The 18,536-nt window shown below is 35.3% G+C and overlaps 1 protein-coding gene across 1 annotated transcript; it reads left to right on the top strand.

Annotated features, from left to right (window-relative positions):
- Positions 1-14,611: 14,611 nt before the first annotated feature.
- LOC131038284 (uncharacterized) lies at positions 14,612-16,447 on the top strand. The gene is made up of 3 exons (XM_057970627.2): positions 14,612-14,855; positions 14,977-15,082; positions 16,087-16,447. Exons 1-3 carry the CDS (start codon positions 14,811-14,813, stop codon positions 16,218-16,220), a joined length of 285 nt encoding a protein of 94 aa, XP_057826610.1. The 5' UTR covers positions 14,612-14,810; the 3' UTR covers positions 16,221-16,447.
- The last annotated feature ends 2,089 nt before the right edge of the window (positions 16,448-18,536 follow it).

The following is an 18,536-nucleotide window of genomic DNA, read 5'->3' as shown; positions in this document are numbered from 1 at the left end:
ATTGTCATTGTTGTCAAAAAAATTGTCAAAAAAGTTGTCAAGAAACTTCTACATTGCGTCAGTAGGGTATGACTCTCAACGTTCTGGTGCTTTGGGATGCATGATAGGGGCATGCCTAGCGTAAACATTCCCACCCGGACGTGCTCGTGATGTCAGTTTGTGCACACGAGGAACATAATCAATTCTAGCCAATCTTGCAACTTTTCCTTGTAAGCAACTGACGGTTTTTTAAGTAGGTGAAAAAATGCTACTAATTGAAAATGGCTTTGAGTCATCAAAAAATGAGATAGGCCATTGTAGAGGACTCTCACGCAACCCCACGAGATCAAACAGATTGATCGTATGTGTTGTGGATTGGAAGAAACAGTCCGTCAAATTTTGATAATTTTTTGGACTCAGGGCACTTGAGAGATCTCACCGGTAGGGTATGACTCTCGATGTTTTGGTGCTTTGGGATGCATGAAAAGGGAATGCCTAGCATAAATATTCCCACTCGGACGTGCTCGTGACGTCGGTTTGTGCACACAAGGAACATAATCAATTCTAGCCAATCTTGCAACTTTTCCTTGCAAGCAACTGACGGTTTTTTGAGCAGGAGAAAAAATGATACTAATTGAAAATGGCTTTGAGTCATGAAAAAATGAGATAGGCCATTGTAGAGGACCCTCACATGACCCCACAGGATCAAACAGATTGATGTTATGTGTCGTGGATTGGAAGAAATAGTCCGTCAAATTTTGATAATTTTTTGGACTCGGGGCACTTGAGAGATCTCACCGGTAGGGTATGACTCTCGACGTTCTGGTGCTTTTGGATGCATGATAGGGGCATTCCTAGCGTAAACATGCCCACCCAGGTGCGCTTTCAAAGTTAGTTTGTGCACATGAAGAACAGAATCAATTCTAGCCAATCTTGCAAATTTTCCTTGCAAGCAACTGATGGTTTTTTTAGCAGGCAAAAAAATGCTACTAATTGAAAATGGCTTTGAGTCGTCAAAAACCAAGATAGGCCATTGTAGAGGACCCTAACATGACCCCACGGGATCAAACAGATTGGCCGTATGTGTCGTGGATTGGAAGAAACAGTCCGTCAAATTTTGACAATTTTTTGGACTCAGAGCACTTGAGATATCTCACTAGTAGGGTATGACTCTCGATGTTCTAGTACTTTGGGATGCATGATAGGGGCATGCCTAGCATAACGATGCCCACCCGGATGTTCTCACGATGTCAGTTTGTGTACACGAGGAACAGAATCAATTCTAGCCCATCTTGCAACTTTTCCTTGCAAGCAACTAACAATTTTTTGAGCAAGCGAAAAAATGCTACTAATTGAAAATGACTTCGATTCGTCAAAAACTGAGATAGGCCATTGTAGAGGACCCTCACATGACCCCACGAGATCAAACAGATCGACCATATGTGTCGTGGATTGGAAGAAATAGTCCATCAAATTTTGACAATTTTTTGGACTCGGGGCACTTGAGAGATCTCACCAGTAGGGTATACCTCTTGATGTTCTGGTGCTTTGGGATGCATGATAGGGGCATGCCTAGTGTAAACATGCCCACCCAGACGCGCTCGCAACATCGGTTTGTGCACATGAGGAACTAAATTTGACCATTGCGAGCATGAGGGTGCCCTCGCACCAAACACATTGTTGTTTAAATTCATATTGTCGATTTCTGTTGTTTATATTCATATTATTAACTACATATGCAAATATTCATTTAAATTTATAAAAGGGCAGCCACAAAATACAATGAATACACAATAATGAACTGAATACAAGGAGTTTTGTTGGGTTAATTCAACATTTTAGAAATTTTATCAAATCATATTCCACGATTGCAATGCTTTATATCATATATTTTTGTTGTTTATATTCATATTGTTGATTACATATGCAAATATTCATCTAAATTTATAAAAGGACAACCACAAAATACAACGAATACAAAATAATGAACTCATTACACATTTATTGGATCGAATATCGATATTTATATATATAAAAAAAGGCATGTCTGCCAAGTCAATACAAGTATTACAAAAATGTGGCATATGCCATGTCCAAATCGATATACAATAAAAATGTAGAATATATCTACATGTATTGGTCATTCTATGACCAAAACTAACACTATATGATCCTAAACTTCTGGTGGATCATCAAAATCAAGCCTCTTCGGCGCAGTACGCGGCTCTGTAGATGGCTGCAAAACCACAATTCAAAAGCCAAGTTAGAATTCTTTTGTAGAAAATAGTTCACAATTAACATCATAACTATGCATTTAACTTTAATTCCTTTGCAATTGAAATGTAGATTACCTTATCCGTTGATCCAGGAGCTAATGCCTTCGCTCTCCTCTCCTTGTCACTCTTAGGAGTTTTCTTAAAGACATACTTAAATGGATCCACGTTATGGCCGTACTGCGAACAAGTCTATTGTAGATTAAATGTACAATTAATACAATGTACTAACATAAATATATCAAAAAAACTTAAAAGCTATAATATAGAGAACAATGACGTACCTATGCCTTAGATGCTTCTCCAGTGGACTGAGGATGGCTCACCATCGATGTAGAAACGGTCGCTATTACCTATACAAAAAATGTACAAAGATTAAATACAATTAATATAATGATAAGTATTGAAGGTTGAAGACAATTAATTTTATATATCAAACAAAAATGTACCAGATCCTGATATACTTCTCCAGTGCAAGGAGGAGGGTTCACCATTGACAAAATAGGTATGGATATTTCCTTTATGAAAAAAATATAAGATTATAATATATCACAAGTTCACATGTACACATGCATATAATCATGAAATCAAGAAAATAAAGTAGAGATACATACCTCCGCCCTCTCTTGATTCACAGGCGAATCCGGTGTATTCAACATATCCACAAAGCTCAATGGCCATTGTACATGTAAAATAGACAAAAAACACTAATCAATCTACAAACCCCAACTAATACTTGATTTCAACATTTTCAAACAATTGTACAACTAAAAATGTGTTCAATTACCTTCTTCACACGTTTTGGCATCTTCGAGATATTCTTTTTCTTCGAACTAGCCCTAGATGCAGAGGGGGGCCCTAAAAATAGAAAATTAACATGAGATATTAATACAGATAATAAATTAAACATAATTTTAAAAATCTAAAATGAAATGACTTGCATATTCCATCAAAACAATACATAAAAAGAGTTGTACAAAATATGATACAGTATAGCCTTGTAGGCCAAAATCGATCGTCGTCAGCATGATGTCATCAATCTGGGACATTTTGTCCCCTATCAACACCTACAAACCAGAAATTGGACCAAGCATTAAAGATAGTTAGTATATCTTGTATTTTTTTGAATTCAAAGTGTACCATTCTATTTTAACATGTTACAAAATTTATACCTCAGGTGTCGAAGTTGCAGCTGTGGTAACTGGGGGAGGTGTATGGGATATTGCTGCTACATCCTGAAATGCATATTATTTGTCTCAATTTAAATTGATGTATAAATGAAAATTCATTTATGTAATTACAAAATTAAAGTGACTGATAAATAAAATGTTATGAATTCAAATCAACACACCTGTGTCTGTGGCTCATGGGCAAACACCATGTCCATCAACTCATCTATCAGCATGACATCCTCAACCATGTGAGCCTGACATCTACAACCGCAAATCATGCATAGGTGATATGAGTATCCATCTGCATCAGCTGCATCATCTATCCCCAAGCATATCCCCGAGCAACTGACACACATATGCTCGTGGGCTCTCTGTCGCCCTCCAATGGCTCATCATCCAATACAATAGGGTGTGCTAATGATGTCCCATGTTGGATGATGGCACCATTCAATGTTGTGGCCACTTGAAGAGTCTGTATCTCCATTGACTCTTTCAGCTCTAATGGGAAAACCGGATGCACCTTGGGTTTGGGTGCTAGGGGGCAGCGACTCTCCACGACTAATCGCCTATGGGCTCCAGGTCTATCTTGGGCAGAGCGACCACCTCTACCATGAAACTCTCTCATGTCAAAATAATTTGGGTGCACATTGAGCACAAACTCACAATAAATTTTTCTCAAAAAATATAATGGCACCTCATAATTATTACAAGGTGGATCATCAAAGACCATCCACCACCTTTGCCAAAAAAGATTCTTCATCTGCACATTGGTACACCAATGTATGGGAAACCTCTTTGCATTAGGAGGTAATGACTAACCAATTTTGGGGTCAACAAAAAGGGCACATATTTGTTGTTTAGAAATATTTTTGTTTTTAACTCCATCGTATGATAGCCCATTGGCATAGAATTGACGACACCTATCCCTAAAGCTTCCCCATTTGGTAATTTCTGTGGAAACAGCTATGGCACCACTAGCTAATGTTTCTAGGCTAGTGGCAAGGGATTGATGATGGTCAAGCTCAGAATTTTTCAATTTTACAATCAGTCTATTGATTTTGGATGTATTTTTCCTTAACTGATTAATTAATTCTTCCTGTGTTTCGGCTATGCGGTTAAAAGGAGGAATTAGGGGTTGTTCTTGTGTGTTTTCAGGAGGTGCATTTGGTTGTTCTTGTGGGTTTTCAGGAGGTGCATTTGGTTGTCCTTGTTCTGGATTAGAAGAATCTGGTTTTTGAAACAAAAAATGAAAAAACCTAATCAAAATTAATGAAATTAAATTCAAAATGTAAAACAAATTGCGTAAACCAGAAAGAAAGAGAAAAATAAATAAAAAATAACCTTGATCCATAGCCTGGAGGACAAATTTAGCACCCCATTCGCGGTTTAGGTTAGAAAATGGGAAAAAAACAAACTAAAAAATGCGCTTTTCAAGTAAATGAGGACTCAGTTTTTTTTAAAAACTTTTTTTATCAGGCACTAGGTACACGGTTTTACAAGGATTATTAGTGCGTACGCGCTCATTTTCCTATAAGCAGTGCGTACGCACTAATTTTCCTAGTTGTAGCACATACGCGCTCAGTTTCCTACACTGAGCGCATACACGCTACCTTTTCTAGGCTCGAGAAAAACAAACCTAAGCACGTATGCGAGAATTTGAAATTTTAAAACTATGTGCGCGCTACCTTTTTTCCAAGTTTTTTTTGGGTGGTGTCCACTTTTCTAACCACCATCTTTGTGCACACACCCCGACATGTTTTGTAATTATGTAATTAGTTTATTATCTGGTGGCCGACCTGATTGATTATGGTGGTCAAGGGTTTGTATATATATGATGTAAGATCTCATTGTAGTGTTGGAATCCAATAATATTGAGAGGGGGGGTGAATCAGTGTTATACCAAAATGATCAATTTTAGCCTTATTAAAATATGCATACACCAACCGGTATACCGGTACATTAAGAATTGAAAAAATTAAAGCAACCAATAAGCCAATCACATAAATGACAATCATAACACAAAATTATACGTGGAAAACCTCAAAGAGGAAAAACCATGGTGGGATTTGTGACCCACAATATCAATCCATTGGTCATATGAAGAGCTATTACAGAATATGAGGGGCGTACACTTGCAGGAAGGCTTACAGCCTAGAGCACATTGCTCAATCACAAAAGGAGCCTCACTGACTACATTGTTGGCATTTTGAGATTGTTGGCATTTTGCATAGAGATTGCATTAATGATATGTTGTCATTGATGTCAATTGAACTGGTAATGGTATTCATGTTATTGTCGATATGTTGTTTTTGATATTGGCTAGTAACCGGTAAGAAGAGCTTTGTGGAAGATGTTGTAAACCGATGTAAAGGGTTAAACCTTTCTATGTAATGTAACCGGTAAACCCTATCAGCTGTTAAACCCTAACCAATCAAGTTTGTTGGTTTATTATCTGATAAGAGGTAATGATGGAGACACGTGTGATCATTGTATGAGGATATGTTCAAATTGTTTTGGCGTGTTTGTTTTTGTCTAGGGAAGGAGCAAAGTGGACTGCATCTAATGCATAGCACGTGATGAGTTACAAAGTCCGATGAAGCGGTGATCATGGAGCAGTTGGAATTTTCTTGAAGAATGTGAAGAGATTGTCATGATTTCTAATGGTCAAGATTGTACCAACTTGTTTGTAATCTCGATGATGAGAATTAGGTTTTTGTTGTGTACCGACCTAATTGATTTGTATTTAAGGTCGATGAAGTTGTTTGTAAAGGTTGTTGGCGAGATTGATTGAAATCAGTTGAGTGTGTAGTTTCCTAACCAGCGAGTGGATTTGCACTTTGAGTGAAGGCAGATTGAAGCTTAGAGGATCTAATCAAGCAAATATAGTGCTACTCAAACAGATCAAGAAAACCTGTTGTTTTCTAACAATTACAGCAAAAGTGAAATCCCTTAACCGGGTAAGCTCTAACAAGCTTGGTTACTCATTAAATCCTCTAACAAGGTGGTCCATTATCTTGGATTCTTAAATCCTCTAGCGAGGTTACTCCTAACAAGGTATCATTCTTTTCATTAAGGCAAATTTCTAAATCCCTTAACTGGGTGATTCCTAACCGGAATTAGTTCTTAACAGGACTTATTGTAAAGCTTTAACAGGCTTGGCTCCTAACAGGGCAAACTTTAGAAGAGTTCAGATAGCTATCCTTGTGAGTCTCATCTCACTGTGGTTTTTACCTATTTGGGTTTTCCATGTATAAACATTTGTGTCAAGTGGTGAATGATTTTGTGGTTATGATCTTATTTATTGATTTGGTTAACTTCTAATAAAGGCATATTAAGTAGAAGCATTGAGAGATGAATATGTTGAGTTATGATTAAGCATTGTTGATGTTTACAAGATTGAAGTTGTTTATTGTTAAATTTGTCATAATAGTTAAATCGATTGATGTCAAGTATTCTTATGAATATTGATCTTGACTGAGATATGTTTACTTTGTGTGATAGAGTTTGAGTTTGGGAACTTTGTATCAGTTTTTCAATATACTAATTCACCCCCCCTCTCAGTAATCTACTGAATACTTATTCTTTCATGATACCATCATACATATAAATCCATACTACAATCCGGAGAAGTGTTGAACTGCTAAGATAGCATCTTCTATACCACAATACAGTTTCTGTTTAAGCTATGTTTGTTCTGGTCTAAAACCCTAAACCCTTTACTGGAATAACCCTTACATAAATATCATCACATACATAATCTCTTTGATATATTTCGCATCTCCTTCAATTACATATTCCCATAATCATAATCTCCTATCTTTTTCATATCTCAAAATGATCTAATCCAACAAACGTATATACCCTATACAACTTATCATGTCTTATGTTGGCTTACAAAGATATATACAATATCAAATTACATGTTGGCTAGATAACATGAATGCATAAATATTAAGAACAATTGTCGATGCCAAATCCAAAATATGTCAACCTCCAATACCAATAACCATATTCTAAACCATGTATGCCTACATTTCTAGTAACCAAAGAAATCATTATGTCCTATCGATGTCGATGTAGTGTTTGTGAAGTGCCTGTTGATACACAATTGAACAAAAACATGAAGCCGGAACACAATACCATGTTTCCATCAATAAAAGCATAGTGAAACCAACCAATTGAGTGTCAATTGCCAACAATCTCCCCCTTTGGCATTGATGGCAACACTCATTTGAAAAATGGTCAAGGTTTCATCTGTCGGTTTCATCTTGCCTGTTGCCCCTGAGCTGAATATTCATTAGTGCAAAATACTCCACATCTCCATAACTCCATAACTCCTTTTAATGTATACAACTCCATCTATTATTTTTCACATCTATAGCACTCCCCCTTTGACATCAATGCCATCAAAAAATCTAAAAAGAATGTCAAAGATCAAAAAAAAACTGTACAATGAGTATCCTAGAAATATCTTACCGGAGCTTAACAAATTTCAAAATTTCTAGATAAGCCTTCTCCAGTAGCTCAAGATAGGTATCCTATCCTATTTTGAATGTGTTGGAGATAGATACAAGTCCACTTAGTATATGTGCAAATGACTCTTTCTCATTTACCTCTATCTGTGTGGGCTTTCCTACCATATCCATACATTCTTTCTTATGTACACTGAGTGAATCCAACCAGGGACTCACCAAGCTTCTCAGACTTTTGGCCCTTCTTATAATTTTGTCTCTTTCCTTCTCAAGATCAGAAATTTAGTTTTCCAAAATCAAAATTTGACCATCAATGGATGTAATCAATGAAGTCAGTCTGTCAAAAGATTTATCTATATTTACAATTTTCTCCTGAAATTCTTTTATCTTTTTATCCACATTAACTATAAGTATATCAGTGTTACAACATACCTTATAAATATTTGTACATTTCTTCAAAGAATTTTTTATCAATTTCAGCTTTTCTTCAATCTTCATCTACGAATTCTAGGATGTCCATAATGTCGGTAAACCCTAAGTCTTCAATGTGTTTGTATGCTAGTTTGATCTTTCCAAATTCTCCCATCAACTCGCTCATGTACATGCCCTTTATTTCAGATGCTCCCAAGTCATGTATGTGACAATGTATGTATTCCCTAACATCTTCAACATAGACAACTCCCTTTGGAACATGGGAAAATGCTCCAACCAAATCTTCTAGGGTAGCCACATGCAGATGCCGCTTGAAAATTGACCTGGGGCAGTCCTTGACCTCTACTACAGTCGGGTTTGCAACAAAGATAGGAATAGATGATGATCCCACTTCCATGTTTAATGATAAATACCTGATGATCCCTTTTAGTCGCTCTTAATCACTCTTAAATCGCTCTAAATGCAAGGTGATCAAATAATGAAGCTAAATCGACCTTTTAACCTCCGAGAAAAACCCTAATCTTTCATTGACATAAATGACAACCGGTGAAAGCTATTGGATCTCGAACAGAACATATCCATGCCAAATAATCATCTTCAATGTCTAGAACATCTTCCAGAACCTCTTCCCAGGGCATATGCAGCATCTTTATTAATTTTACCTACCCCTAAGGCATCTTCCTCAATTGTTGGATTTCACTAACCTTCTCTTTTCCTTTCTCATTTGATCCTCCATTACCAACCGGTGGATTTTTGCTTCTATAGAATTTAACAATATGTCCAACCTCATTACATGCATAACATGTAACATTGTTCCTTTGAATTGCTTTGCTAAAACTTATGAAATTGCTTGACCTGCACTGATTAGCCATATGTCCAAACTTTCCACATGCATAGCATTTAACATTCATTCTGCAATCTTTTGTCTTATGACCATACTTATTGCATTTAGAACATTTACCAGGAGCAGAATCAGGTTCTGATTTTCTCTGTTTCTACATTGTCTAGCCATGTGACCAAATCTATTGCAAACTAAACATCTACCATTAAATTTATAAGCATTAAATTTTCTTATCAGTGCCTTGTGGTTTTGATCTTCATTAGCAGTACCAAAACTCTGTCCTTGCTCAAATCCAAGTCCATTGGAATCTCCAATTTGCCTTTTTCTCTTCAATAACTCATCTAGCTATGCTGAGATAATCTTGAATTTTTCTTTATACTCACTTGTAGTAGTTAAATCTTCTCTCAGAATTATCATTTGTCTCTCAAGCTCTTGTTCATTACTCTGGGATTGTACTAAATTAGTTCTCAACATATCATTCTCATGAACCAACCTACCACATTCTTCAAATTCGTTCTTCAAGGATACAACAAGATTTTCTTCCTTTTTATTTCGGTCCTCAATCTCCTTAGACATCCTCATAGTTATAACTTGCATTTCATTTTTCATAACCATGTTCTCCTGACTCAATTTCTGACATTGTTCCTTAAGTGCATCTTTCTCTTCATCATCCTGACTTTGCAAAAGTTTCTTCCTTCTAGCCTGAACAGATGATAACCTCTCTTGAAGGACAAGAGTGAATTTCTTAGCAAAATTCAATTCATCTTGTAGCTTTAACTTCTTCAATATTTTAGCATCATAATCTTCAAGTGCCATCTCAAGTAGCTTCTCCAAAGCCATATCCATGGATTTTAGATTCAGGATCTTCCTCAAGTTGTTAAACTTCCTCTAAGGCACAAGTCTCTAATACCAGTTGTTGGAATCCAATAACACTGAGAGGGGGGGTGAATCAGTGTTATACCAAAATGATCAATTTTAGCCTTAGTAAAACATGCATACATCTACTGGTATACCGGTACATACAGAATTGAAAAAAGTAAAGCAACCAATAAGCCAATCACATAAATCAGAATCATAACACGCAGAATTATATGTGGAAAACCTCAAAGAGGAAAAACCACAGTGGGATTTGTGACCCACAATATCAATCTACTAGCCATGTGAAGAGATATTACAAAATATGAGGGGCCTATACTTGCAGGAAGGCTTACACCCTAGAGCACACTGCTCAATCACAAAAGGAGCCTCACTGACTACATATAAATCTAAACTACAATCCAGAGAAGTGTTGAACTGCTAAGATAACGTCTTCTATGCTAGAATACATTTCCATTTTTTAAGCTTTCTCTGTTTCGGTCGGAAACCCTAAACCCTTTATCGGAATAACCCTTACATAAATATCCTCACATACATAATCTCTCTGATATATTTTGCATCTGCTTCAATTACATATTCGCATAATTTGATAATCATAATCTCCTATCTTTTTCATATCTCAAAATGATCTAATCCAATAGACCTATATACCCTATACAACTTATCACGCCTTATGTCGGCTTACAAAGATATGTACAATATCAAATTACATGTCGGCTAGATAACATGAATGCATAAATATTAAGAACAATTACCGATAACCATATTCTAAACCATGTCACCCTGCATTGCCCAGTAACCAAAGAAATCCTTTTGTCCTGGCGGTGTCGGTGTAGTGTCTGTGAAGTGCCTATCGATACACAACTGAACAAAAACATGAAGTCAGAACACAATACCATGTTGCCATCAATAACAACATAATGAAACCAACCAATTGAGTGGCAATTGCCAACATGTAGATCATGGTCATGGAATGGGATATGGATATGTAATGTGCGAATAATGTAATCATTCAGGCAGAGGATTTGGTCGATCATTGGAGATAGAATTGGGTTTATGTAAGAGGATTTAGTCCTCCAGTATTGAGCTTAACCAGAACTGTACTCAAGCACAGGAGATGCTATCTTTGCAGTTCATTCATTCTTTCAGATTGTAGTCTGGATTTCTATGTAGCCAGTGAGACTCCTTTTGTAATGAGCAGTGCACTCTAGGTTGTGGCCTTCCTGCAAGTGCAAGCCCCTCAATTGTAATTCACATACTTACTACAGAAGTATCATCTAACTGTGGGTAGGCTTCCCACCATGGTTTTTCTCTTTACCGGGTTTTCCACATATAAATCTTGGTGTCATATGGATGGTATTTATTCTCTGATTTTTGTTTATTCTTAATTGGTTTAACTTCTATTCTGGTATTTGGTTTAAGCATTCTGGTATTAATGTTTTGGGTTATAGTATTAAAGTTTTAATTGCTAAATATTCTAGTAATCTGTGACAACTGATTCACCCCCCCCCCCCCCTCTCAGTTGTCTTCCAGTTATTTGAACTAACTAACAGAGCTCTCATACTCTAAGTTGGTCTATTGAAGCTTTGATCAAGGATGCCTTGAACATTATAAAAGATTTTGTAATGTGCATATTTCTCATATCCTTAGGGAAGGTAATTCCCTTGTAGATGCTTTTGCAAATATTGGTGTGTTGTTGCGTGAGGGTTTATATTGAAATGGGATTGACCCTCTTCCTCCTAAGATTGAGGACATTATAATACTTAGTATCATCCATGGTGGTTAACTTATCTTGGTATGTGTGGGTGTTTATGTTTTTCACCTTATCCCTCCTTGATTTTGTAAGTTTTTTTAATGATGACAGCTGGGAAGTTATTGTCCTTGGTTCTTATCAGCTAATTATTTTCACACAGATTGTGGGTGATATTTGTTTCTAGTTTCCTAGTTTTCAGATTGGCGTGTTTTACATAGTCCTTTTGAGGGCTCTGTTTGTGACAGTGTCGTTGGAGGATTAGTTGTGGGGCAAGAATTCCTCTATTTCTTGTGTGTGGGCTCCATCATACGATGTGAGAGACATCGACAGGAACACATTTCCTATGATGATATTCATAGAAATAAGTAAATTTAGCAGATTTTCAATAAAGATGAGGTTACATTCTATTTGGAGTCTCTTCATGGCTACGACCTTAATGTGACTAAGCTCTTCTACAAGGAAGGAAGGATAGAATATTGATTTGCATTAGCAATAAATTCTTAGAGGTCATTGAGGAACTGATTGTGGCTCAAGTCACTAGGCTACCCATTGAAGAAAAAAAGATTTTTAGGGATAGAAAATCCTCTAAGTCCATGGTAAAAACTTTTATTAAACAAAAGGAAGAATTGAATCTTGTCAAGAATTCAAACAGTGGCTACCAGGTAGACTCCCTTAAACCCCTTTGGGTGATTGTGGTTAAGGTCCTTATGTAGTATTTGACCCTGGATGGGCGGTTTACCACTATCTATGGCTATCATTTTTCTTTGCTTAATCACTTCTGACAAAAGCTCTTGGCTTCATTATTTTATATCTCCTTTTGTCCTTGGAAACTAGTATTAAGGAACACAATAAGAAATAGAGTAACCCTATTCTTCATGAGGGCTTGATTCTTCTAATTATGGAACACTTTAAAGCCCTCCCATCTCCTCCTCAAGGTAAAGGCCATGGTCCCCCCCCCCCCATCACAATCAAAGAACACAAGGTCTAAGAAGGATATGGAGATGGATACAAGGGAGGGGAATGATGATTCAGAGGATGCAGACTGGGAAACAAAGGATGGAGCTTCTTTTGAGAAAAACAAGAATTTGGTTTCAAAGGAGAAGAGAACAAAGAACCCCCCTCTCAGGGATGAAAAAGGAATATTTGTGAGGAGGAGAAAAGTTGTGCATGACTCTCTTAGCCGAGTTGATGAGATCTCCAATGTTGAGGAGGCGGGTGATAACCAAAATTTGGAAGGGATGAATTTTATGGAGGAAGGGGCAAATACTTTGGGTGGAGGGGAAGGCTCCTTGAGTACAGCCTCTTCCCCTCCATTATCTAATCATGTAGATGAGGACATATCTAATCATTCATCCTTTCCCAAGGATCTACTAAAGGACTCCCATTTCCTTGGGAGTGATCCTAAGAACCCCCCTGATCTTGTGGTCACCAATTTAGGATTTCTAAATGGTTATTTTGAGAAATGAATCAAGTTCATGTCAATATTTGATCCATTAAAAGTAAGATGGTTTCTTTGGAGAAAGGGGATAGTCGATCTACCTCTAGGGCTCATGCTAAAGATGTGATTTTTTATGAGGAGAACATTAGAATGCTCTGTATCCTAGAAAACATTGCCAAAGGCGTTGCTCTCCTAAAGACTAACTATGAAGGTAGGTTGGGGGTTCTTGAAGCCAAGATGAATCGAATTGATGATAACCTACCTAATTTGGTTAACGTGAGTTATTGTACAATTCACACCAACATCGAAGGGATCAAAACCCTTGTGCATCATTGGCAGAATGTGCATGCCTTGAAGTTTGGGGGCAATATTGTTATTGATCTCGACCTAGCTAAGAAGGGTGAGCTAGCTAAGATGATAGTAGAAATCCATTAGTGTGAACCCGTGGGCATCTCAAGAAGACTAGGGAGCAACCGAAGTTGGAATTGCAAGATTTGATGAACTTGGCTCAGAATCTAGATCAAATGGAAGTTGGGGTTGTTGACGCCCTAAAGAATCTTTGTTAGGTTTTTTGTTCTCTTTTGTTGACCTCTTGTTTTAGGGATCTTTTTTGTTGTTGTTGAGTTACTGGTTGACTATTTATTTATCTGTCTGCAACTCATTGTACTCAAGGTTTCAGGGTCCCTTCGAAACTTATTTTTTCTTTAATCAAAAACTCGTATCTTATCAATAAATAAAATAGAAAAATATTAAATTAAAAATTATATGTAACATATTTATTTTTTAGTTGAAATAATTTTAAAAATTGTAATTGTAATGAAAAATTCTATATTGTTTACACAATAAATTATTATTTAGTATTATATACCAAAAATTTCCACATCAAAATATCCAACTCAATTAAATTTTTAATTAAAAAAAGTCGTTATAAAAAAATCATAAGCCAAAATCGATCAATAATAAGATATTTCCACAATCCATTATATCAAGATAGAATTTTTTTTTGGATTCAATTTTTAAACAAAAATCTTTCACACAATTGAATCCAAAAACAGTCAAATTTAGGCCTAACATTTCATAATCTAATAACGTGTGGGCTACGAGTTCGTAGAAGGAGATTCTTTATGGAGTTTCTAAGGGGTGGGACCCAGAAACAGGGACGGTGGTTCGAAAAAAACCCTCACGAAGCCAAAATTAGGGGTTAGGGTTTGCGTAGAAGAAGAGGATTACACGTGGCAGAATAAGCGCATAATGCGCGGTGACCCCACAAAATGACATGACACAGCCGCCCCGGAGAATCTTTGTTTCCTAAAGATAAGGTTAACGAAATAAATTAATGATTTTATCGCGCAGCGGCCAATTAAAATGCACTTCCCACGTGAAGCCTGGAATTCGGCGAGTTAGAAATCATATCAACCCTCTCCGCTCTCCACTCTTCCGGTTTTCCATTGCAGACGCTGGATTACCGTCATTTTCATGCAGATTTCCTAATTAAAGTTATTTTCTTTATGCCTGAATTGAAGTGACAAAGTAGATTTGCAGCAGCTTTACCTAGATTTGCAGGGGACGTTCAAATGTCGGCGCCTGCAGATGCATCTACTGCTTCATATATTCATTTGGTAAAGCACTGTAACTATCTTTTACTTTGGGATTATGCTGTGAGTTTTGGACAAATTAATCAGTAAACCATATCAAAAAAAAAGTTGATTTAATTTGTTGTGGGTATTTGTATTTGTGCAGGTTCAGCACTTGATTGAGAGGTGTTTGCTGTTTAACATGGATCAACGGGAATGTTCAGAGGCACTTTCTAAGCATGCCAATATTGAACCCACCATAACTATTACAGGTACATTGTAAATAGTTTGCATGATGACCCAAATGACAGTTGTTTAAATAATTTTTTTCCATTATACTTTCATTTTTATGCAGTCCTCATTTCATTACTTTCCAATTGTTCTTAGATACTCTGAATGAAAAAGAAAATGTTTTGATCAAGAATAAAAATACCCTCAATCCTAAACTTGTTCAAAGGAAGTCCATGATTCTTGATCCATATACTTGGGATCTGCAAAAATATCCCCCTGTATATCTTCCTAATAAAAGAGAGAAAAAAGTTAAAGCAATTGCCCTGCGCTATTTTAAATTAAATTATGTTTTTCCCTGTAGCCTGTCCTTTCATTTCTGAATACTTATTTTTCCATTAATCTACCTTTGCAAGCAGCTTCTTTTTAGTTTCTACATTTTTCATTTGTGTGGAGAATTTTACATCATCATATTTTCTATCTAATATTTTTAGCATCGGAGGTTGAAACTTTTTTCATTGAGAGTTAAGAGATGAGGGGTATCCATTTGTATCATTGATCCGTGGATTCTTTCAGACTCTATTACTTCACCAGCAAACCAACAGTCTATTAATACTTTTCTATTTTAAAAAATTTTCTTCAACCAAATTGGCCTGTAAGATTCCTATAATATATATGTTTATTTTAACTGTTACTGCTTCTGGATAAATTATGTGATTTTTTTGCATCAAGATCTTGGATCCATCATTTTCAATCTTCTTATATTCTCTAATATGCTGATGATGGATCATGGAGCGTAATCTGAAATGTTGAAAAATTCACACAATCTAATTTAGAAACAACAATAGTTAAATTTCTTGAATAGTGAAAATTTGCTAACATTAATATGTTTATTTTGTGAATAAATAATCTCTGTTTGATTGAGTGAAATGAATTAAAGCTTAAACTGATCGATCTATTCTGATTAAGTTTGTGATGTGGCTTTAAAAATCAGTGTTCTTCATGGTGTAACTTGATTAGGGTTCTCAGTTTGTTTGTTTGCTTGCAGTGTGGAATGAATTGGAAAAGGAAAATAAAGATTTCTTCACAAAGTATAACGAAAAGAGAAAAGAAAACAAAAGCCAAGAGCTGAAGCAGATGGTAGATGATATAAATGCTAGATTTTGCAAGAAAACTCTTTAAAGCATAATTACAACCTGTTTCTGGATAATTTTCCACTGTACGTATTTGCTGTAAATCTGGCAAATGAATTGGCAAAAGCAGATCTTGTGGCATATAATTTGATTTATGTGATCAAATTCCAAATATCTCATCATTATGTGGTTTTTGGTGCGCTCGCTCCATATAATGTGCACCAGTGTCCATATACAAATATGGATTTATTAAAATTCTGAATAATCTTGTTTTCAGTGATGGGTTTTGAATGAATAGCACAGGGAAATTAGTGATCCATCGTTTCGGATGGATCCATAAAAGATAATTGAAGGCAATAATGCACACCACTAATGTTTTTTTGTTCAACTGATTAAAGCAGCATGTAACATAAGATTGGTTCATACAAAACCACTATTTTTTTTTTATACAACTGATTCGAGAAGCATCTCACAAAAGTTTATAGGACAAACAAATGAAATTATTATCTGAGCCATCCAATGTGGCAAGTGGAAAAGTAAAAACTTTCTCCTGTTTTGTACGTTTAATTAGCTAATTCTATAATCAAAAATAATTTTTATAATGAGCTCGCCTGTCTGCTGAAATGCATGCGAGACGGTCACAGTAGAATCCCTACTTGATTAAACCTTAATTTTCTATTATATATCACTAACTTTTGTTCACTCTCAGCTAAAACAGCCTACGTATGATGATGTATTACTTGTTTATGGTGGAGGCCACTCTTGACATTTAAAGTTGATGTATTAATTAATTAATTATTAAGTTTCTAGGTTAGGGAAAGGATGTTTGTCTTAGTTTAAGATTTTTATTTTAAACTTTGTGAGTGTCACTCTCATTTTCACTATTATATTATTCTTTTATCAATAAGGGTAAATAGGAAATATTTATTAAAATAAAATTGTTGTAGTTTAAAATATATATATTATCATATGTTACTTAATCATTAATAAATCAACTATGTAAGATGGAAAGTCACAACTTAGAATTTCATATTAGATATTGCATTGAGATTTAAAATTAGGTCTTCACATTGAAAACTTGTTGTTTTAATCAATTAAGCTTATACTTTGATTTTTCAATTATCTAAATTATTATATTAAATAGATGAACACATAAATATTCTACCCTTTGTTGTCACTCAAACAAAAATTGAGAGTTTCTAGTTCTCCCCTTGAAGAGTGTTCTTAAAAAGGCCAAGTTGAAATTTTAAACATTCTACTTTTAATATGCATTAGAATTTTAAAGTTTCTAAAAAGTATGTCTTGGTATTATTGGGTCACCAAAAAAATCTAAAAACATTCAATTTATTGTTGTAAGTTATACTAAACAAAGTATCATTTTCTCTCAATAAGTTTCTTTGATTAAAAAATACTTAAGTTATTATTTTTTATTAATTGATAGCAAGATACTTTTTTAGTTGAAATTATGAGAGTTCTATTCAAGAGGCCCTTTCCCAACTAAAAAGCTCGAAGCACCTACACAAGTGCATCAACTATCAAAACTAATATAGCATGCATATAAAATCATCCTTTTAAATACAAAACCAAAAAGTCATATGACCATATATTCATATACTTGACACTTTCTATTATTTTGTATGATTATTGACAATTATGAATATTTAGCTCCCTCTTCCTTCTCGTCCTTCCGTAAGTTAAGGATGTAAATGAAAGAGAGGGGAACTCATTTATAAAATTTAGAATGAACTCTATAATGTGATCACCTACACCCTATTCTTTCAATTGTGACAAAACATCTTTCCATCAAGAATTTCAAATTTTATATTAAGGATTTTTATCTACTTACCATGTTGAGCATCAAATTTCTCTTTTTGAAGCTAACAAAATAACTAATTTTTCCTATCAGTAGTCTCTATTTTAGAAACCCCTTTATATTTTATCTTTTATTATTGTATAACTACCTCCATGTGAGCCTAGGAGGATATTAGCTTGAACAACATCCACAAAGAACAGAGATCCAAATGGGGTGGGGAAGCAATAAGATGAACTAGAAACTCAAATAATTGAGCATCTAGAGATATTTCCACAACCACTAATTTTTCATTCATATGGATCATTAAATTTATTTTTCACTAATAAATGAGAATAAAAATATCCCTACCACAAAGTCATTCATTTGGATTTCAAAATTTTACCTTTTACATAATAAATTACAAGGTTCACACTTGAAAACATATCCTACAATGAAAGGGAAGATTCTCTTAATCAAAGATTTGTTTCTAAAACTGCACATATACTTACAACCACATCTTAGTAACCTTTTACCAATATCTATCTCAACTTGGATTCTAAACGAATCTTAGTA

This window comes from Cryptomeria japonica, chromosome 11 (genome assembly GCF_030272615.1).
Source record: "Cryptomeria japonica chromosome 11, Sugi_1.0, whole genome shotgun sequence".
In the NCBI taxonomy this organism is placed as follows: domain Eukaryota; kingdom Viridiplantae; phylum Streptophyta; class Pinopsida; order Cupressales; family Cupressaceae; genus Cryptomeria; species Cryptomeria japonica.
Note: the sequence above shows the minus strand (reverse complement) of the source record. Positions and strands in the feature narration are given on the sequence as shown.